Here is a 24,013-nt window from a genome sequence, read left to right as displayed (position 1 = left end):
CATTTTCATTAAAATGAAATTTTACTGTCAGGAAGTGCTTCCAGACAAGGGAATTAATAATGACATGTGATAACAATAAAGCTTAAGAGAAGATAAAATATGAGGAAGTAGAATAATTGAAATTATTCTGAAAACTTTACCTTGATAATGGGTAGTGAAGAACATCTTCTTTAACTTTCTCCCAGGCTAAGTCATTTGGGAAGTTCTGGGAAGAAATAATTTTTTCCTTCATTCCACAATCAGGTGTCCTGGGCTGTAATAAAAGAATTAATTTTTACTGTTTTAATGATTTATAACAAAAATTACATTAAAAATCACAAAAGTCAAGGGAGACAAATAGAAATTTGCAAAGGATAAAGGTTATTGATGAGATAATTTTATCTTCCAAGCCATTAAAGTTGATATTAATCATTTCATTTATGCAAATAGTTAAAAATACAATCATATTTTTTCTTATTGTACAACCTTAATGAAAGCTTAGACAACATTTTAAATAATATTAAGAAAGGGTCCAAAACAGGCATAGAATCAGATTCAAACTTGACAGGAATAATCTATTCCCCAAACCCAGAAAACCTTTGGGGACCAGGTTAGTTATAAGAATAGTTCACCTTATGTCACACATGGAGATGTGTACTCTGAAACAGGAAGACAAAACATTAATATTGGTTCATTACACTCTTTAGCTTTTTTTCTGCTACTAACTTGGAACCACAGAGCTCCAAAAGAAATCACAATGGTGCTGCTGTAAAGTGGGGGGAAGGAAAGGGCAGAAACCATCTGTATAATCATTATGACAATTCAATTATATTAATGCTTTCTATTAGATATTAAGTGTAACATCTCACTGAAGAAAAATGGCCCTTTGTGCCTTCAATACTCTTAGGCAAACACCAGAAGAAATAAAGACATGATACAGTTAATCCTCTGTGCCAAAGAGTCTTAGGTTACCAAACCAGGTGAATAGAAGGGAGTAGTTGGATGGTCTCAATTCAGAGTTCATTTAATGAGTTGATCAATTTTTTTCAAATAATAAGCTTGATTTTTAAAACAGTAAGTCATTTCATACAAGATATATTATATATATGATAGGAAAAATAAGAAAGACTTATAGTGGTAATAAAAATTCCTTTAGTAAAACATAAAAATACAGAATATGACAAACTTCATTAACCAGGACTTGTCAAACCCAATGACTTCTACCTACTTCTGGGGATTTGTGTGATCACAAATTACACTGTCAAAAGAAAGCACTGCTAAGGCCTATGAAGTCCTACACTTGAAATTGAGGGTGTTAGGGATACAGATAGTGTTTCCTCCCTGCAAACTCCAGGCATAACACACTTCTGCACTTTCCTAGACCATCTTTTCTCTCTACTCACATGTCCACCATAGCTGCCAACTTGACACTCTTTAAGCACAGCCTATATATGCCATTTTCTTTGGCTCTTCCTTCTTGTCTCTACCTTCTGCAATCTCTAGTTACTTTCAAGGCTCAGCTCATAAGCCACTTCCTACTGAAGACCCTTCTTGAACCTCAAGCTATTATTAGTACTCTCTCCCTAAAAATAAATTTGCGTTTCTTGTATTTAGATATTGAGCTATGAATAAAATAGAACTGAATATTGCAAGGGAAGTATACCTTATTTAACAGGAAAAGCATTTGGAACTAGTTGAATAGCCAAATCCAAAGAGCAGCTAATGGTGCAATTGTCAACTTAGTAAGAGGAATCTCTAGTGGAGTGCTTCCATCCTCAGGAATGTATCCTTGACTATGTGATATTTAAAATTTTCATTAATGATTTGGTTAATATTTATCAGTTTTTTTCAGAAAATATAAACTTGGAAGGGTTAGCTAACACACTGGAAGACTAGATCAGGTTCCAAAATAAATTCAAAAGGTTTGAATTTTTGGTTGAATCTAGTATGTTCAAACAGTAGAAATAAATATAAAGTCTTACACTTGGGTTAAAAAAATCAATTTCATTAAGTAAAAGATGGGGAAAGTATGGATAGATTCCTGTGAAAATTATTTGGGAATTTTAGTTGACTCAGCTCAACATAAATCAAGAGGGTTATATGCCAGCTGGGGGAAAAAACACTAATGTAACCTTAGACTGTATTAAGAGAAGGACAATATCCAAAATAATAGAGGTGACAGTCCTGCTGTAATCTTTACTGATCAGACCACATCTGTAGTTCTGTTTAGCACTAGGCACCACACTTTAGGAAGGCATGAAAAATTATAGTGTGCCAAAGAGGAGCACAATGTGAAGAGTTTGGAGGATTAGGTGAAGGAACTGAGGATGTTCAGCTGAATAAAAGACAGGGGTAATTTGTATTTTGTAGTTGTTTTCAAGTATTTGGAAGGATATGATATGGAACTGGGATTAGATTTGTTCAACTTTGTCTCAGAGGCAAAAATTAGGAGCAATGGGTGGAAAGTGAAGAGTGGTAGATTTCAGCTCAATATAAAGAAAAACTTCCTCACAATTAGAGCTATCCAAAACTGAACTAGGCTGCTATTAGAAGTGGCGGGTTCTCACCCTCTAGAGGTCTCCAAGCAAAGACTGAATTGATCATTTGTTGGAGATATTGAAGCAGGGATTCTCATTCAGATATAGTTTAGACTAAATGGTTTCAAGAGTTCCTTCCAACTCAGATTCTGTGATAAAAGCAATGGAGATATACATGGTTTAAGAGCAAAATTCTTAGCTAATTTATAAACTTGATTCTATTTGGTTCTTTTGCAAACATAATTTTAAACACTAGTATCAATAAAATGTGATCTGTGACACACTCATTTTATAACCCAAATGCAGAAAAAATTAGCTTATAAATAATTAGCTGCAATTAGCTTATAAATAAGCTATAAATTAGCTTATAAATAATCATCTGAACTTGTGCAGCATCCACCTGGCTAGTCACAATAATATCTATTTGCATATAGTTCAGTGTTTTGGCCATAACATAAACACTTAGGCATACATCACTTTGTTATTACTTGAGAGAATGATTTCCTTAATGGGTGATTTCTCCATTAGTACAGACTGGATTCGTGTACATTGCTACGTACATCACAATCTTAAGGTTCTACTAAAATTACAGGTTATCCTACATTTTCCAGTCGTCATTTTGATGGGTTCACATCAATGTATCTATAACTAAAATATAAGAAGGAAAAGATATTTTGTATTTACCTCACTTATGATCACTTCTTCTGACTCTATATTGTTCAACTCGGCTGACACAAAATGAGTTTTAAAACTGAAAAATTTCAAAAGATATTTATTATAAGTGTCAAAATATAGAAACTGCAATAAAGATAAAATTTGCATAGCAATAGTACATGTAACTATAAAGATAGGTATGGCAACATGTTTAAATGAAATGTGTCACATTCAACAACCCAGCCAACCTGTTATTAGGGAACAATATCTAGTCTGAGGTTAACACATGCCTCTGGCCAGAATTTGGGTCAGATTTCACTTCTCATGACTATCACTGCAGATGGCAAGTAAGGAAACTGATGAACTTGAGATTTTTAATTTCAGGGTTTCTGCTTCATCAATTTTAAATTTTATCACTGACCTACCATTACTAAAAATCAAGAATTCCAGAAAAGATACACCTAAGTTTTTCTTTCTCTATCTCCAGCTTCTTATCTATAAAATAGGATTAATAAGACAGGCAATACTTGCCTAATATTGCTGTTAGAGGAAAATATTTTGTAAGTCTTAAAAACATTATACAAATTGAAGACATCTTTTATCCTTCCTGACTCATCCTGGCATCAATTCCACAATCCATTTATTTAATATCAATGAAATTTCTATGCATTTAAAGTAGAATTCTTCATGTAAATTTATTTGTACTACTTAAGATGACCATTTAGTAGAAAGGCCAAAAAAATTCTAAATTTCTTATTATTTTTGTTAAAAAATAATTATATGTAAGCATAATAGAAGAAGAAAAATCAGCATGGTATAGGAGAAAGAGCACTGGCTTTGGAGAAAGAGGATCTCTGGTCAAATCCTGCTTGTCGCTTACTACCTGAGAAACCCTGGTGAAGTCACTTAATCTCTCTGAATATCATTTTCCTCATCTGTAAAATGAAAGTTTTGGACTTAATTGCCTGTGGGGTCCCTTCCAGTTCTAAATCTATGCTCCTATGTTCTGTTTTTGGATTCAACAATCTCACTCTCTTAAAACACAATAAGCACAAAATAAAATGCATGACATGTAGGTCATGCCTGTAACTGAAGTAACAGTCCTATTCTCCATAACAGTCTCATAATGGGGGTACCACTCTACTTTAGTCATGTCATTATTTCTCTGATGGCATGGTCTTCTTCAGCAACGAAGGACGAACACACATTTTAGAATTGTAGAAAGAATTATATTGCTTCATCGTATAAACGCAAAGTATTTTATTTAGAGCTGGATGGCACCCTCCCATAACCTTTCACGTCCTGTGCTTTCAACACCACATTTTACATATGAGTAAACAGAGTTACAGAGAGTGATCTGAGTTGCCCCAAAGTCACTTAGCCAGTACATGGAAGAACTGGGATTTGAACCCAAGTCTTCTACATCTAGATCCAGGGCTCTTTTCACTATTCTAAACTAACTCTAGAACACTCAGAGAGACTTCTACAGAGGTATACAACAAGATCACTTAGGAAACTACTGTCAAAATTTAGTTCACTGATGATCTAATGTAACCTGAAGGAATTTTTTTCTTCCTATATTAGAAATTAAGAAAATTAAGTCAATAAAATGACTAATCACTGAAGGAAATAAAATATTTTCTGAAGAATTCTCTTTTTATTTTAATTATCTCATCTTACTGCACTCAAAACTAATGAATGAATATGACATCACAGGGATGCCTTGGAAAAAATACATACATTTTTTCAATGTACGGATTCTGTTACTACATCTAGTTAGACCTGAAACAATGGCCTAAACCAGAGGTGAGGAACCTGTAACCTCGAGAGCACATATGGCCCTGTAGGTCCTCAAGGGCAGCCCTTTGACTGAATGCAAACTTCACAGAACAAATCCCCTTAATAGAAGGATTTGTTCTGTAAAACTTGAACTCAGTCAAAAGGCCACACCCAAGGACCTAGAAGGCCACGTGTGGCCTTGAGACAGCAGGTTCTCTACCCCTGGCCTAAACAATTAGTGTATATAAAGGACCTGATGTCCTTAACAATCAACTGGTTATAAACATTTCTTCTCAGTTAGTCTAACACTTATTATTAGAGCTTTTTAAGATGCATATACAAGTTCTAATCTCATCGTCCCCACCCCAACCAAAAGGCTGTTTAGACATGCTATTAAAAAATGCCTGATCTACAAAAAAAAAAAAAAAGAATAACATCTTAATTTGGTAACATCCTAAGCTAATCAATCATTATCACTAAACATGTTCAATACCTGCTTAAGTCAGTCTGGGTTTCTGCCTCAATCAATTGATCCTGGGTGCTCTTTTTTCTTTTAGCTGGTGTATAATATCGATATTGGGAAAGGAAAGATTTTGCTTCTGTTTTTAAAGTGCGAGGCGTGAATGGCAGTTGCTTGTTAGTAAAGCGTGCAGAATGTTTCTCTAGAAGATCTCCGCTAGGTGCTTTTGAAGTAAATAACTGAAACCTCCGTGGATTTTTGGTATTTTTACCATTACCACTACAGGGTCCAGAGAATTGTCTTCGGGGATTTAATACACCTGAGGTACTATAGGTCCTTCGAGTTTCATTTCTGACAGTTTTTTCAAGATTAGAAAAATCTGGAAATTGCCTATCTGATGTGGGTGGTAACGATTTTGAAAAAGATGAAAAGTCATTTTCTTCCTCAGTTTCTTCATTATCTTGTGATTCTGATGAAAGCTAAAAACAAAATTAGTATTGAATTACTAAACAATCAAAAACTTTTCAGAAAATGCAATTATTATCACAAAAATATAGTCATCATCTACTCTTGGGTGCCTAGTTAAATTATAACTTTGGATACTTCAATTTGTTGTTCAAACTGCAAACTGGTTTGTTGTTCAAACTGCAAAGTGGTCTGTAAGTTTGTAAGTTTCTTGGAGGCAAGGAAAATGCCATAATTTCTTGGTATGATCCACAATAATTATTTTAGAAACGTGAGTCCAATGCAATCATAAATATGCTACAGCAATCAGTGGCAATTCCTTTTGTTCTAGGGGCCCATTTTCATTTTCCCTCTACCAGTATAGATAACATTACCTCTATGCCATAATAAATGGTTTTCATGAATTGCTATAGCTGCAATAATTCATTACTTGTTGGCCAAATTTCTGGAGTTGAGTCTCAAAACTTTGCTAGGCTGGATCTTCAACAGCAGACATTCAAATCATAGATCTAGAGTTTAAAGTGACTTTGGAATCTAATCTAATTCAAATCTCTTTTTTTGTAGAAGAGGATGCTGAGTTGTGGCTTGCCCAAGGTCACACAGGCAGTGAGTGGCAGACCTAAGATTTGAATTCAGGACTTTTGATTCCAAAGCCAGCGCTTGTTTTACTGCATCATGTTTGCCTTCACTACCTTTGTGTAGTTTGCAGAGGATATGTCAGAGCTTATATTCTGCTTGTAGTCTTAAGGAACTCATGTCCACAACATGACAAGAACCTGGAGTTAGAGAAAGATTGGTATTATGAAATCTTAATGTATTACTAGTACTACTGAAAATATGCCCCAATGTATCCAATTATAAAGGTCTGAAATAAAGCAGCAACTATAATCGTGTGTCTGGAGTTATAGAATGTAACTGAAGGCATTGTTACATAAGATCATGCGTAATAAGTTGGAAACATTCACTAAAATATTAGGCTAATTGTGGGAATCTAAGATGTGCTCCATCATTAATTATCATTGTGGATGGTGTACCAGCATAAGTTATGGTACTGATCAAAATACAGTATGTCTCTGAATATAGGCTACATAGTCTAAAAGAAAATAGCATTTGAAAAGAAAAAAAAGTAAAAGTATACATCTAAAAAAAAATCAAATGCACTGTTGTTCAAGTGTTGCATCATACAGATTTTGGGGGGAAGGTGGGGGAAGGGTGGAAAAAGGGAGAGTGGATTATATTTGAATAAATGTGGTACACAATAATTGTATTTGTTTATGAATTCAATCATTCTAGCAAGATGAAAAGTCACAAAAGGGTTGGGGCTGGTATTTAAGACACTTCCTTAAGTGTTCCCCCAAAACTAAGTCTGAAACTATGGGCACCTAATGACCATCTGTTTCATTAGGGGCTGGCCACCCTATTCATAATAAGAATTTGTCATGCCTAGAACAGTAACGATATACATTGCAAATACTCAAATACTTGAATTACCCACAAATTACCAAATTGAGAATCATAAAATTCAAATGACTACAAATCCAAATACTGGTTACCCAAAGATTTAAGGTATGAAAACTGACTGGCTCATAAATACATTAAATTGTTTCCAACTATATATAAACTTCTGATAAAATCAATTTTTAAAATATAGTAACATATAATACACATTATACCTATAATATATATTGTGTACATGATATATATTATAATAATTAACTTTGTTTTCAATATTGATTACAATTATAACTTTTCTTTTAGAAACTAAAAGAATGATAAATAAAACATTTCTATTAGTCAGCAGTATGGTCCACTATTGGCCCTTCTTGTGTTCTCTTCTCTCTGAGATAGGTCTGCCGTCAGCTTTCCTGGAAAAGAATTAAAGCCCTGGCTAACCCATCAACCTTCCCTGAAGACCATAGAAGAATCTGCAACTTCTCGCCACAATTTCTGACTAAAAAATGCCACTCTAGAGGACAAATATATGATTCTGCAAGGGGAAGTCCATTAAATGTTGAAGAAGTCAGCTGACAGGTATCTAGTATGTACTTACAATATAAGAGGCACTGTGCTAAGACCTGAAAATAGAAAGAAAGGCAAAAACAGTCCACGCTATCAAGCAGCACACATTCTGATGGAGGAAACCACATATAAATAACTAGGTACGTACAAAATAAAAAAAAATTAGTTCAGTCCACTCCAGATTAGAATCTGTCTTGTTTGTGAAGGGTTCTTTTGCACATGTCATTATGGAATATGCCATAATTAAAAAGTCTTACTTGATATGCAATATTAATCTTTCATATTTTAAGCTCATTTCATCTTTCTCTGTCCCCTTCACACAGATGACAGAAACTGTACCTATATTACTTAATAATTTCTATTAATGCCATTTAGCAACACACAGGACTTTCAAAATTACATTTGTAAATCGTTCAGATTTTCATGGTATAGGAATTATTTCTTGAGTACACATTGAAAAATAAATTTACCAGTCTTACTAAATGGTGCCCTGTTGACTCAAAATCTGATAGAGAAGTACTTGTATATGTGGAATAACTTTATGCGCTGGTAGAAATAGTTAAATGCCTATATCGTATTAGCTAGCATTTATTTCCTATGAAATAAAACAGAAATGCAAGTTAACTGACTTGCTAACTATGAGAAAAATACTTAAAAGTAGGTTAAGATGAAAGATATTCACTTGATTATGACACAAAGAGGAACTGGTAGTAAAAACAGACATAAAAGGAACCTTTCTTGAAAGCAACTTCTGTATATAAAGTTTAGAGTAAAGAAAAAAAGGTATACATAGTTACAGGCAAGCTAAATTTTGGAAAGCATATTAAAAGGGTTCAGAGAATTCAATGCAAGCCAAGAGACATGTGAGTGCTCAAGAATAAAATTCCAAAGACAGAAGCAGAAAATTTTCCAGTGAGTAGGAATAAAGAAGGGAGATACAGGTAAAGAGAACAATGTGATGCATATGGAACTTATTTTATAAACTTGCATTTTGAAGGCATATTTACAAAACGGAAACAAGAGCAAGTAATGAATGGATAAACACAGTAGACTGGCCCTGAAAGAAGAGTATGCAGAAGATAAAACTTAGAACGTTGAAGCTGGCTATGAACATTAAGGACAACAAAAAGGATTGGACAAGGTATAGGACTGTAGGTTGGAATGATGGGATAATGATAACAGATTACAATGAAAAGGCCAAACTATTCAAGTCCTATATGTTTTCTTTTCCAAGGCGAATGATCTTTGGCTGGGAAGTTGAGAACAAAAGTGTTTAGGTGGGAATAAAAGCCCAGGATCAGTGAGGAGACAATTAGCAAAGCTAGCCACCCCCAATGAGTTAAAGTCATCAGGCCTAGATGGTCTACATCCTAAGGTACTGAAAAAAAATGGCACATGTTACTTCTGAATCGCTGTTGACGAGTTTTGATAATGCATGTGCCTGTGTGTTCATCCTTCATTGCCGAAGAAGGCAATGCCATCAGAGAAATGGTGACATGATTTGTATTTGACTTTGTTTTGAGTGAGGGGGGGCTGTGCAGGTCACCAGTCTCACTTCTCCTCCAAAGCCATCTGAATCAGTGATTCACCAGGATGACTGGAGATGACCAGAATGAGGCAATTGGGGTTAAGTGACTTGCCCAAGGTCACACAACTAGTGAGTGTCAAGTGTCTGAGGTGAGATGGAACTTGCTCAATGACTGAATGAAAGGTATAGTCAATGGGTAATGTTATGGATGGAGGGCTCTAATGGAATATTCAAAGGATTTATCTTTGACTTTGTGCTCTTCAATGTTTTTGTCAGTTATAAAGGAATAGATGATAAGCTTGTCAGATTTGTAGATGATATGATAACCAATATAACTGATGATATAGTTCAGATCCAAAAAGGTCTTGACAGACTAGAATTATAGGACAAATTTAATAAGATGGAAGTTAACAGGCATAAATATAAAGATCTACAATAGAGTTCAGAAAAGCGATTTTACCAATATCGGATAGGGGTGGCATGGCTAAGTAACAGTTCCTGAAGGAAATGATCTAGGTTTCAATAGACTGCAAGCTCAGTGTGTTAACAATGTCACATAACAGCCAAAAAACCAAAACAAAACAAAACTGTTCAGAACCAAGAAAGTAATAGTTCCACTATAATTTTTCCCTTCTGGAGTACTATGCTTAGTTCTTGTAGCCTCATTTTCAGAAAGTTTTAGACAAGCTGGAGTATGTCCTGAAAAAGGCGACTGTCTTGGTGGAAGACTGGAGAACATGGTAGATGAGTTTCAGTTGAAAAAAAACAACAAAAGGCTTATCAAGACCATGATGGCAGTTTTCAATTATTTAAAAGGATGCCTTGTAGAAAAGGGAAGGGATTAGATTTGCTCTTCCTGAGCCAAGAGGGTGAAACAAGGGTAGAAGTAGAAGAGAAGTAGATTTGGATTTGACATGAGAAAAAAAAACTTTCTGATAATGAGAGCTATTTAGAAATGGAATGAGTTCCCTTTATGAAAGTCTTCAAGTAGAGATTGGATGAACCAGCTATGACAACCATCCCCTCTTCACTCTCATATGAGCAAGTTTGCCTTATGCTTTCCAGAGAAAACCGAAGCAATTCATTGTGAGTTTCCTTGTCTACATTTCTCTCCACCTCTGAATTCACTGATGTCATCTTTATTCTCCCCATCTTGACTCCAGTCTCTGATACGAAGTGGCCCTTCTTCTCTCCAAGGGCATTTCTTCTATAAGTATTTCTGACCACTTCCCCTCTTGGCTTCTCTATTGGATCAATTGTACAATCATCCCTCCACTCTGCAATTTTCATCTTGACCAATGTACCTGTTCCTTATATACTGCCTACTAGCATGTCTCTCATATTCTGAAAAAACCCCCACTAGATCCTGGTTTAAGATTGGGAAAGGAGTACAAAGGAGCTGTGTTTTGTCACTTTATTTGTGTGTGTGTTCATCCTGCATTGCCGAAGAAGACCATACCATCAGAGAAATAATGACATGACTTGTACTTGACTTTGTTTTGAGTGAGGGAGGACTGTGTAGCAGCCTCACTTCTCCTCCAAAGCCATCTGAATCCAGTGACCAGATATTCATCAGGATGACTGGAGATGACCCAGGATGGCAGCTGGGGTTAAGTGACTTGCCCAAGGTCACCCAGCTAGTGAGTGTCAAGTGTCTGAGGTGAGATTTGAACTCAGGTCCTCCTGACTCCTGCATGGGTGCTCTATCCACTGCACCATCTAGCTCCCCTCCACACAAATAGTGGAAAAAGAAATGGAAGCAGTGCAGTGTCAGATTTTATATTCTTGGGCTTAAAGATCACTGCATAAGGCAATTGCAACAATCATCAACTTAACTTTGCAACCACAGCACAATTAACTTCTGAACAAGTAACTTTCAGAAACAATGTAAAATGTCTGAAATAAAAATAATCCGGGGAGCCATTCAACTACAAAATAAAATTATTAATGGCAGTATATCTGAAAACAATCTACATTGTTGTTTAATTTAAATCTTCACTAATATGTAAAGCAAAGTTGATAGCTTTGGATTTTGTTACTTCATACTCTTCTCTTAAAATGTCTTTCAACTTACTGAAATATAGTGAAATGGAATAATGGACTGAGTGCTGGAGTTGGAGTCAGACCAAGTAAAAATGGTGCTTCCAACATAGAACAACTGTATAACCCCTGGGGAAGTCATTTTTTCAATTGGTGTTTCCTCATCTGTAAAATGGATATAATAACAGCACCCACTCTCAGGGTTGTATAGATTAAATGAAAGTGCTCTATAGTTATTAACTCTTCTTATTCTAGAATATAATGAAAAAAATTGGACTTAAGAGGCAGGAAACCTAGGTGCTGGTCCTGGATTTGTCATTAACTAGATTTCCTTTAACCTATCTGGGCTTCAGTTTCTTCATCTGTAGAGAGGGATAATGCTACTTATACTATTTATCTGATGGTTATGTGAGGAAAGTACTTGAAAACTCTAGAGCAGTGTATAAACATGAAAAGTTTTCTTGCTGTTGCAAACTACAAAAAATATGCAGTATAGATAGCCATTTACACTTCAGCATGTCTGTGTTTACAGCACTTTATTCACTGAAATGCAAATCACTGTCACATTATAAAATTATAATTACTTTTCTTAGTAGGAAGTGCTGGCATTTTTTAAGACTGACAAGATTTTTGGTAGATGAAACTTCTCAAATATAAACAGTCAGAGACCAATGTGAATAAGTTACATAAGAGTGAACTGTAGCCCTTTTCTGAGAATGAATATCACACCTAACAACTCAGGTTTACTTATGTTAACACTGGCCAATTAAAAAAATACATAATAGAATTTTAAAAATTATTCTGAATTGACACCAAAAAAAAGAAGCTCCATATATATGAAAATGCCAATTTCTATTAGCACACTTTGTTTCTTTTCTTTTCAAATTATCCTTTTAATTGAAATATTATGCTAATTTTTTCTTTTTCTTTTTTTCTTTTTAATGTTCTACAATCGCTACCATAAACTTAGATTGTTTTCCCCCCTTTCTACCCCCCATCATCCCCCTCCCCTCCCCAAGATGGCATACAATTCTGTATAGGATCTACACACACTTTCTTATTGAATACGTTTTCACTATAGTCATGCTGTGCAGACAAACTAAAATAAATGGAAGAAATGATATAATACATATAATCAAATCAAAACATAATACACACACACACACACACACACACACACACACACACACAAATGATATGCTACATTCTGTGAATGAATTCCATAGCTCTTTCTCTGAATGTGGAAGGCATTTTGCCTCAGAAGACCACTGGGAAATTTTTTTTTAAGTTCTTGCATTGTTATGTATTTCCAAGTCTACCAGAAAAAACTCTTGCACACTGTGCTGTGCACAAAGTTCTCCTGGTTCTGCTCCTTTCACTCAGCATCAGATCATATAAGTCCTTCCAGGCCTCTCTGAAGTCTTCTTATTCATCATCATCACACTTAAGTATATAATAATTTAATATAATAATAATAATGTTACTTTCAAAGGTATCCTCTTCTTTTTCTTCTGAATTTCCTTCTGTTTTCATCTGTGATTTTTTTAAAAAGCTTCAATTCTCCTCTTTTAAAAATTCTCTTTTTCCTTCTGTTTGGCAATATGGTATCTACTTCCCTTCTTCCCCCTGAAATCCTCAAATTCTCAAGTTCATTATATTTCCTAATAAACTTTCTCCTCTTTCCAATGTAACTATTTTTTTTCCTGTGGTGCTATCATTTACCCAGATGCCTACATTTATAACTTTGGGGTTACCTTTGACACTTTTCTCTCCCTCACCTCTTATATTCAATCATTTGCTAAATCCTCTCAATTAAGTCTCTATAATATCTCTTAAATTCATCCCTTCTTCTCTACTCCTACTACCCACCTGGAATACTCTAATAATACCTCCTCTTACTGGCTTTTCCACTTTATTTTTCCAGCCACATCATGTTTTATACTAAAATCCCACCTTCTACAGGAAGCCTTTCCTGATTTCTCTTAATTCTAATGACCTCTCTCTGTTGATTTACAATTTATCTTGTATCTAGTTTGTTGTTAAGTTTTCTGCATGTCGTCTCCCCATAAGATTGTGAGTTCCTTAAGAAAAGAAAGACTGTCTTTTACCCTCTTTGTCTCCCTAGCACTTAGCAAGTGCCTGGCACATAGCAGATATTTAAATTAATGTTTACTGACTTCAATGACTATCACTAGAATAAACTCTTACATGTGAAGATCTAGTCATATCACTCCTTTTCTTAAAAACATTCAGTGCTTCGGTAGTGCCTTTGGAGCACAATTCATTCTCCTCTGCTTGGTGTTCAAGAACCATCAAAATGACACTCTTCCTTTCTCATCTCCAATCACTCTCTTCCACACACACTCTTTCCAGTGATCTCCCCACAACCACTGAAACTTCGATGACTCTGCTTTTGTTCACGCTCTAGGATTGATTCCTCCTCTCTCTCTTAATCTGTTAATTCAAACATTTGTGAGCAAAAGGCAAGGAGAGAGTGAAGGAGGAGAGATTATAGATGTATGTGAGACAGGATAACTAGTGTAGCAAAATACTGAAAGATGTGGAAGAGGAGGAGATCAAGAGCATAGGTGAAAGCACTAGCTCTGGCAAAGCAACGAACAAAAAAAAAGTAGGGGTTAAGACACACTACCTTCTATATAAAGGCAGGCTGCTGCAGCTCTAGTTGGAGGCCTTCAAACTCTATACTATAAGAGGTGGAATGGTCTTACATAAAAGAATAAGGCTGAGATAAGGTTATGGTTCAAGAATAATAGAGAAGGTGAAAAATAAGTGACACAAAGTACCTATGGGCAGCTAGGTGGTGCAGTGGAGAGAGTGCTGAACCTGAAGCCAGGAAGGTTTATTTTCCTGAATTCAAATCTGGAGTCAGACATTTACTAGTAGTGTGACCCTAGGCAAGTCACCTAAATCCTGTTTGCCTTAGTTCTTCTTCTGGAAAAGGAACTGAAATCCCTCGAGTATTTTTGCTAAGAAAACCCCAAACAGAGACACAAAGAGTCGAACACAACTGAAAGAACTGAACAACAAAAATGTACCTAGCATAATACATGACATTATTTTTCATCTCTCTAAAGCAGAAACTAAAACAGAGAGCTAGGAATGGAACTCTAAAAGTAAACAGGCTATCTGAAGTGGGGTAACAGTCAAGTACGAAATTTAGTTATGAATTAGAAAATGGACACAAAACGGGGCAGAGTCAAGATGGCAGAGTAGAAAGACGCATATACTCTAGCTCTTCCCCCACAGCCCTTAAAATACCTGTAAAAAATGACTAAACAAATTCTAGAGCAGCAGAAGCCACAAGACAACAGAGTGGAAGAGATTTCCAGCCCAAGGTAGCCTTGAAAGCTGACAGCAAAGGAATACTGTACGGGGAGTGGAGCTGAGTGAAGAGCAGCCTGGCATGGGCTGTGGTGCAGTGTGGCAGGGACAGGACCCAGAACAGCCCTCCGGGGTGGAATCCCCAGCAGCAGCAGCGGTTCTCAGATCCCTCAACCCACAATTGTCAAAGACAGCTTCAAAGGTCAGCTTTTTCAAAAGGAAAGCTTTTTCAACTGGGTGACAAGTGAGCAGGGTCCTTCCCTAACCCCAGACCAGGTGGCTGCAGCGGCAGAGGAGGAGGAGGCAGTGCCAGTGGCAGCAGCATCTATTTTTGGAGCCCTCTGCCTAAAGACCCTGGGGGAATTGAGCCACTGATCTGACTCTCAGGCCTGAGTGGAGCTGGTGAATGCTCTGGAAAGGGAATTCTACTTGCAAATCCTGGGCAGAAAAGCTTTGGTAGCTTCCAAACTAGTTTGTAGGCCAGGACAGGAGTAAACTCCTCTCCCTTGATTATGCCACCTTGGAGGAACTAAGAACTTACAGGTCCCCAGAGTACACCCCCCTCTTGACAAAGGACTCAAAAGTCAAGTAACTGACTGGGAAAATGCCCAAAAAAGGGAAAAAAAAAATGAGACTATAGAAGGTTACTTTCTTGGTGAACAGGTATTTCCTTCCATCCTTTTGGATGAGGAAGAACAAGGCTTTCCATCAGAGGCCTCCAAAATAAATGTGCAATGGTCTCAGGACATGGAAGAACTCAAAAAGGATTTTGAAAATCAAGTCAGAGAGGTGGAGGAAAAATTGGGAAGAGAAACAAGAGTGATACAAGAAAATCATGAAAAGCAAGTCAACATCTTGCTAAAGGAGACCCAAAAAAATGTTGAACAAAATAACATCTTTAAAAACAGGCTAACTCAATTGGCAAAAGAAGTCCAAAAAGCCAATGAGAAGAAGAAGACTTTAAAAAGCAGAATTAGCCAAATGGAAAAGGAAGTTCAAAAGCTCACTAAAGAAAATAGTTCTTTAAAAATCAGAATGGAGCAGATGGAAGCTAATGACTTTAAGAGAAACCAAGAAATTACAAAACAAAACCAAAAGAGTGAAAAAATAGAAGATAATGTGAAATATCTCATTGGAAAAATAGCTGACCTGGAAAAGAGAATCAGGAGAGACAATTTAAAAATTAGCCTAGACATCATCTTTCATGAAATTACCAAGGAAAACTGCCCTGATATACTAGAACCAGAGGGCAAAATAAAATATTGAAAGAATCTATAGATCACCTCCTGAAAGACATCCTAAAAGAGAAACTTCTAGGAATATTGTAGCCAAATTCCAGAGTTCCTAGATCAAGGAGAAAATACTGCAAGCAGCCAGAAAGAAACAATTCAAGTATTATGGAAATACAATCAGGATAATACAGGATCTGGCAGCTTCTACATTAAAGGATCAAAGGGCATGGAATATGATATTCCAGAAGTCAAAAGGAACTAGGATTAAAACCAAGAATCACCTACCCAGAAAAACTGAGTATAATACTTTAGGGGAAGAAATGGTCATTCAATGAAATAAGGACTTTCAAGCATTATTGATGAAAAGACCAGAACTGAATAGAAAATTTGACTTTCAAACACAAGAATTAAGAGAAGCACGAAAAGGTAAACAGGAAAGAGAAATCATAAAGGACTTTCTAAAGTGAACTGTTTACATCCCTACATGGAAAGACAATATTTGTAACTCTTGAGACTTTTCTCAGTATTTCAGTAGTGGGAGGGATTATACACACACACACACACACACACACACACACACACACAGAACACAGGGTGAGTTGAATAAGAAGGGATGATATCTAAAACAAATAAAATTAAGGGGTAAGAGAGGAATATATTGGGAGGAAAAAGGGAGAAATGGAATGGGACAAATTATCTCTTATAAAAGAGGCAAGAAAAAGCTTTTTCAATGGAGGAGAAAAGAGAGGAGGTGGGAGTGAAAAAGTGAAGCGTACTCTCTTCACATGTGGCTTAAAAAGGGAATAACATGCTCACTCAATTTGGTATGAAAATCTATCTTACACTACAGGAATGCAGGGGAGAAGGGGACAAGTGGGGTGGGGGATGACAGAAGAGAGGGCAAATGGGAGGAGGAAGTAAATAGAAGTAAACACTTGTGGGGAGGGATAGAATAGAATCAACGGGGAACAGGATAGAATGGAGGGAAATACAGTTAGTCTTACACAACATGACTATCATGTAAGTCTCTTGCAATACTACATATATAAAGCCTATATTGAATTGCTTACCTTCTCAGTGGGGATGGGTGGGGAGGGAGGAAGGGAGAGAAGTTGGAACTCAAAGTTTTAGGAATGAATGCCGAGAATTGTTTTTGCATATAACTGGGAAATAAGAAATACAGGTAATGGGGTATAGAAATCAATCTTGCCCTACAAGAAAAGAGAGAAGATGGAGATAAGGGAAGGGAGGGGTGTGATAGAAGGGAGGGCAGATTGAGGGAAGGGGTAATCAGAATGCAAGGCGTTATGGGGTGGGGGGAGGGGAGAGAAAATTTGGAACTCAAAATTTTGTGGAAATGAATGTTGAAAACTAAAATAAATAAACAAACATTTAAAAAAAATAAAAAATGAAAATAGACACAAAAATATTAGAAGGAACCTGAAAGGTTCCTATCACCTGAGAAGTCCCTCTGTTTCTACCTTCATAAAATTTCTCCTATATCCCCTTCCCTCACACTTTCATATCTCTTCTTTGACTGTTACCACCCAGGTGCAGACCCTCAAAACTTCATGCCTTCAGACTCTCCCCACTCAAGTTCTCTCTTTATTTATTTAGCTGTCACAGTTACTTTTCTAAAGTTCAGGTCTTACTGTGTCACTCGCCTTCTCAATAAACTTCAATGGCTCCTAATTCTCTCCTGGATCAAATAGAAAATTCTCTTCTTTTTTTTTTTTTTTTTTTATTATTATTACACATTCCTTTCTCTTGTCCCCTTGAAAATAAGCCTTCTTTTGTAATAAATAAATCTAATCAAGCAAAACAAATTCATACATAATATAAGCTGTATCTGAAGATAAATGCTTCATTCTGAGAGGCCATCAACTCTACTACGAGGTGGAAAACATTCTTAATCATTAGTCTTCTGTTGGCATGACTAGTCACTGATCAGTAGATCAGGTAAAGTCTTTCAAACTGCCTTTCCATTATGACAGTCATTGTATGTACTCCTGGTTCTGCTCACTTTACTCTGTATCAATTCATAATGTCTTCTCAGGTTACTCTGAATCCATTCCTTTTATCATATGTATCGGTTCAATAATATTCCACTCCATTCATATGCCATAGTTTATTTAGCCATTTACAAATGGATGGGCATCCAGTTTGCTGCTATAAATATTCTTGTACCCATGGCTCTTTTTCCTCTGTCTTTGACATCTTTGGGGTATGTTAAGATTTATAGAAGTATCAGTTGGTCAAAGACCATGCAGAGTTTAGTGACATTTTGGTAAAGTTTCAATATTATTTCATTATCTATGGGGTATTTAAACATTACCTGGTTTGCCTGCTATCCTTTTCAATCATTGCATTTTATTGTTGCCCTGTTGGGGATCATAATTGCCACTAGCAGTTTTTTGAATTAATCTGTGTCATAATAAATTCTGCTCCAACCCCTCATTTTAACTGTGTGAATGTGTCAAGTTAAATTCTTATAAACTATATTACTGAATTCTTTTTTAAATCATTGCTATCCTCCTGCATTTTATAGGTGAGTTCATCCCATTTATATTCACAGTCATGAATGTTAATTTGGTTTTCCCTCATGATACCTTCTCCTCAGCTCCCCCCTATTCTCTTGCCATATACTTCAATGAAAAAATATGAGGTCCTTCACTGAATGCTCTCTCTTTTCCCTTCTTCTTTATCACACTAATGTTAGCTGTTATCAGCTACTTTACCACTGTATCTCATGAAGACACAGTCCTACTCTTTGACAAGGCAAACACCTCCTACACATATATACATATATTTGATCCTACTTCCTCTCTCTCCTGTCTTCTCCAGTACACTATCCCTTTACAATCTCTCTTCTCTAATTTTTAATCTCTTCCTGTCACGCAGGTTGCTTCTGTGCTGCCTACAAATACACCCGTGTCTCTTCATCCTTAAAACACCTTTACTTGATTCCAACCATTCCCTGTTTTAACTTTCCTCCCCTCTGCAGCTGAACTTGAGAAAGATATCTAAAATCAGTGGCTACATTTCCTTTCCTCAACTCAATTCTAAAGCTCTGCAATCTGATTTCCATAATCAATGCTCTCTTAATTTATAAATTCAATGGTCTTCCTCAGTCCTCATACTTTTTTACCTCTCTGCACCCTCCAAAACTTGTTAATCATGCCTTTCTCCTGGATATGCTTCCCCCTCTAGATTTTCAACCACTGATCTCTCCTGGTTCTACTCCCAGCTGCCTCCTTTTCTGGATCTTCATCCAGCTCACACTTACTAACATGGGTGTGCTCTGGGGCCCTATCCTGAGCCCTCTTCTCCCTCTATACTATCTTGCTTGGTGATCTCATCAGCTCCCATGGGCTTAATTATCATCTCTCTGCAGATTATTTTCAGATCTATATATATAGTCTCTCTCCTGAGCTCCAATCTTGCATCATCAACTGCCCCTTGGACATCTCTCAAAGTGGATATTTTGAAAATACCTCATACTCAATATATCTAAAACAGTACCCATTAACTTTACCCCAAGGGCGTCCCCACTTCTGAACTTTCCTATTAACCTACTTGGACAAGTCAATGCAAAGATTCATCTGGCTGCAGGCCCCATTTATGGGCACTAAGGCAGACTTCTACTTCCTTTATCAAGTCCCTTCTCTGAGTACCTGCAGGTCTTAATCACTGTTCTTTACTATTTTAAATCTCTGCCGGGGTGTTTGTAGGGACAGCTGGACTCCTCTAAGGGTAGGAGTTCCTAACTATTATTGTGTCATGGACACCTTTGGCAGTGTGGTGAAACCCATGGAACCCTTCTCAGAAAAATGTTTTAAAATACAAAGGACTCCAAAGGAAACCAATAATACTGAAATATAGTTTAAAAATATTAATGAAGTTTTTTGACCTCAGGTTAAGAATTTTTATTCTAGGACCTTTTATGTCACCATCTTAACTGCAACATAATATTTCAGTTTTACACAGCACTTTTCTTACTTCTTAGATTAGGCTTTTGTGCAAAATTCTAGGCTCTACCTCTTCCCATACTCTTGGATGGGGTGGGAAGGTCCAATTTGATCCTTCCTTTTTTTAAAAAAATAAATTTACTTATTTCGAGTTTTAAATATTCACTTCTATAAGATTTTGAGTTCTAAAATTTCTCCCCCTTCCTTACCAACTTCCTCCAAAAGATGGCATGCAATCTCATATAGTTATACATATACATTCATATTAAACATATTTCCACATTTGTCATGTTGTAAAAAAGAATTAGAAACAATGGGAAAAATCATGAAAAAGAAGAAACAAAAAAGAGCAAATGCTATGCTTTGATCTACATTCAGACTCCATAGTTCTTTCTCTGAATGTGGGTAACATTTTCCATCATGAATCTTTTGGAGTTGTCTTAGATCCTTGCACTCCTCAGAAGAGCTAAGTCTATCAAAGTTAGTCATCGCACAAAGTTGCTATTACTGTGCACAATGTGCTCTTGGTTCTGCTCACAATCCTTCCTTTTCTTTAAACTGTATGATAATGTAGTTCTGAATGGCTGATCCTAGTGGCTTAACAGGGATACTGGACTCCATGATATCTGTCCCCATTTCTTTGTACAATTCCCAGTGAGGGTTGTCTCTGTCCCTTAGTCATGCTTTTATGGGTCCCAAGAAGATGTTGGGGTTCATGCTAGTCTCAAGGTAAATTGTCCCAGGTAAATAGCTCACTATGTCTTATTGTGGTCCTGAGAGGAGCACTGGCTCTTAGAGGTCTTTTGTCTCTTGTGGTTCCAGTAGGAGTATAGCTCTGCCCTGTCTCTTTGAACAGTGATCTACGGGGATGGGTATAGTAGAGATGGAGGGAGGGGTGGCTTTGTCTCTTGCTGTTACTCAAACAAGCAGACCAGGACTGAGATCCTGCTATCCTCATGTCCATTTATTGGAGCTCACACTGGTTTCTATTTGTCCTGGCACATCAGCTCTGCCAGTACTCACAGGCTTACTGACCATTTTCTTATACAGTCTAAAAGTGAACAGTGAAGTTTACTGATGTCTCTCTTTGGTCTTCTTGATTAATGTTCCATCAGGTGCCCTACTCTAAATCTCTTCTAAAGTGTTTGTTTGTCCTAGGCCCTTCTAAGATTTTTCATGACACTACCTTAATGGCTATATTATGTTTTAGTATTTATAAGTACTTTTCTTACAGTAATACCGTAAGCTAAGAAATCTAAGTATTATGTTTATTTTACAGATGAAGAAACTAAGCTTCAGAAAACTTAATTTGCCAAAGCCACATAGTTAAAAATACTATAGTGAGGAAAGAGAATGGTACTCTATGTATACATGAGTACCTTCATAAAATACTTCCTCTGTGAAGATGAAATTTAAAATTTTGACACATAGAAAGCTATCAATATTTATACAGTGATCTCTTATAACACAGTACATCATTTGAGAATCCCTACAGTTAAAGATTCTTGGATTAACAAAAATTCCTCATGGAGGGAAAAAACATGAGACATGTAAAAAGTGAAAACTATTGGCTTAAGTTTGCTGTTCAAGATGATTCCTTGTTCCACAGCATTATTATAGGGGGTTATCAAAAGTCATATTATTTTGACTCTCAGTCAGTAAACATTTACTAAGGATCCACTTAGTGCTGTATTAAGCACTAGGGATACAAAGAAACATAGACGTCCCTCTTCTCAAGGAACTCTCAGTCTAATGGAGGTAAAGAAATCATATTACGCAATTGTCAATCAAATATTCAGCTGCTAGACCAAAGGCCCTGGAAGAGAACTGGACATCAAAAACTACATAGAGGGGAACAGGAGCTTAAAAAGTAAAATTTACTTTTTTAAGAAGAAACAGCTGTCAACCATGGGAAATAGGATATGCTCTGGAGAGTTGGTCCTTTTAAAATATGGATGAGCTGCCCTAGGGCAGGGTTACCAAAGGAATTCCTTATAACTCCATTAGAATACCATACTAATAAATCTTCCTAAGCAATCTAAACTTCCTTGGGAGTCATGCCACATGCCTTTTCATACCCCAGTCTTACTTCTGTTCACCTGCCTCTTCATTGCAATTGTAACTTTGAACCATTTGGCCTGTACTAGTCACCTAACCAGTCCCTTCCCTCTCAGGAAAAGTGCCTGCATATTCCCTCCTCCAGGGGACAGAACATTCCTTAGATTTCAATTCCCCCAATCCCAGCTTGGTGATTGGGACACTTTCTCTCTATTAGAGCACAAAAACCTTGAGGGTAGGAACTTTTGCTTTTTCTTGTATCCTCAGAACTTAGCACAATGCCTGGCACAGAAGTGCCTAATATTTATTAAGCTTTCTGACTAACTTTTGCCCTCAATCACTCTGCTACTATAACCTCTGATTAAAAATTGTTCAGCTCCAGTAACTTCCTATCTTGCTGCTAACCCTGGTCTCGCTCTGCTTTGTGACTACTCAGTTCTAACATCTTTCTTCTTAACTATGCCACAGCCCATCCCTCAAGCTAATATCAGGCTCTTCCCTGAAACACATCCTTGGCTTAAATGTAGCATTCTTGTGGACAAACAAGGCAAATGTATTAGTAGTTTACCGTAAAAGCTAACATTATTAACATTTCAAATTAAATTTTAAAAGATGTTACCTTACCTTTAGACTCCCAGATGAAAGTGGACTGGGACTAAATTTGTTACTTGTTTGTGTAGCGATTCTAGCTAATTTTAAATCCTTTTCACACTGTGCCAATTCTTTTTTAAGTTTCTCTCTTCGCTGCTGATCTGAATCTTAGGGAAGAATAAAAAAATTTTAAGAGATTGGTGCAAAGTAGAAGAGTGTTCCGTGGGGGTGGGGGAAGTAGTATTGAAATATAAGAGAGGCAACATAGCATAGAGGATAGAACCCCAGAAGACTTGGGTTCAAATTTCACCTCAGACATATATTGACTATGACACTGGACAAATCACTTAACCTCTGAGTGCTCTAAGCAACTAAGACTTGAAACTGCAGAAAAGGTGCTGACTTGTATTTAAATAGGGGGCTTTTCTATATCGATTAAATCAGAGGATCCGTACCTGTCCCTATTCTTTCTGAAATATCAATGAAAACATTTTTCACTGAGTCTTCTATTATGCACATTAATAACCCACGCATTTTTTGCAAATTCATGTATATGGATCCATGACCCAAAGACAATTTAATACATGAGCTAAGGTTATTGAATAAGAAGCTGTGACCATAAATACTTAATTTATGGGAACCTGCAAAAAGACTATTTTGAGTAAATATCTACCTGTCTATATATGAAGTTATAAAAAGCAAAAGAAAATAATACTGAAGAAAGATATACACATACTTACAAAGAAGAATAAAGATTCAATGGTAGAAATAAAAAATTAGAAACAGCTATACAGTCTTCTTTCTTTCTCATCAATTTGGTAATTATTGAACAAACTACCAGAAAGCACCATATCTTTCAAGAAGACTACACACAGCTTTTGCTTTATAATAAGTTGACCATTCTGCAGACTACTAGGTAAAGTAGTTTTTATGTAAGGTGAATTTGCCCTCCCACTCACTTCACTTAGCCTATATAACAAAGAAAAACACAAGGTAATACCTTTATATGAGTCATGAAATGTACTAAAATGCAGACATATTAAATACTCTACCATGACGGTAAACAGAATTATGAAATTAAAGGTAAAGTTAATGATAAAGTTATACATAATATGGTACAGTAAAGTTAACACAGATGTATAATATGCTCCTTTCCCATTCACCGCACCTAGCCTTTATCATTGGTGGTTAGTTGTGCAAAGTTTTTATGAAGCTACTAAGAGATGTTGGGAAGTGACTCTTTTCTTTCTCATATATCTGGCAACAGCAAGCAATATTATCTTGTCTTTGAACTTTTAAAAATCTTGAATCTATCTTTTCAACGCAAGAAAAAAAATCACTGGAATGGTGAAATACTTCTA

The 24,013-nt window shown here is 36.3% G+C and overlaps 1 protein-coding gene across 10 annotated transcripts in view; it reads right to left on the bottom strand.

Moving 5' to 3' along the window:
• Positions 1 to 24,013, bottom strand: part of SPATA7 (spermatogenesis associated 7) — a 53,278-nt gene that overhangs the window by 5,973 nt on the left and 23,292 nt on the right. For all 10 annotated transcript variants that reach the window (XM_072622939.1, XM_072622931.1, XM_072622930.1 and 7 more), the window contains 4 exons: positions 22,686 to 22,819; positions 5,443 to 5,888; positions 3,201 to 3,267; positions 141 to 253 (listed from right to left, as the gene is read on the bottom strand). In XM_072622939.1, the coding sequence (XP_072479040.1) occupies positions 141 to 253; positions 3,201 to 3,267; positions 5,443 to 5,888; positions 22,686 to 22,819 (760 nt within the window). The remainder of the gene's footprint in view (positions 1 to 140; positions 254 to 3,200; positions 3,268 to 5,442; positions 5,889 to 22,685; positions 22,820 to 24,013) is intronic.

The sequence above is a fragment of the Notamacropus eugenii genome, chromosome 7 (genome assembly GCF_028372415.1).
Source record: "Notamacropus eugenii isolate mMacEug1 chromosome 7, mMacEug1.pri_v2, whole genome shotgun sequence".
Taxonomy (NCBI): Eukaryota; Metazoa; Chordata; class Mammalia; order Diprotodontia; family Macropodidae; genus Notamacropus; species Notamacropus eugenii.
The sequence above is the reverse complement of the archived record's forward strand: the minus strand, read 5'-3'. Positions and strand labels throughout refer to the sequence as shown.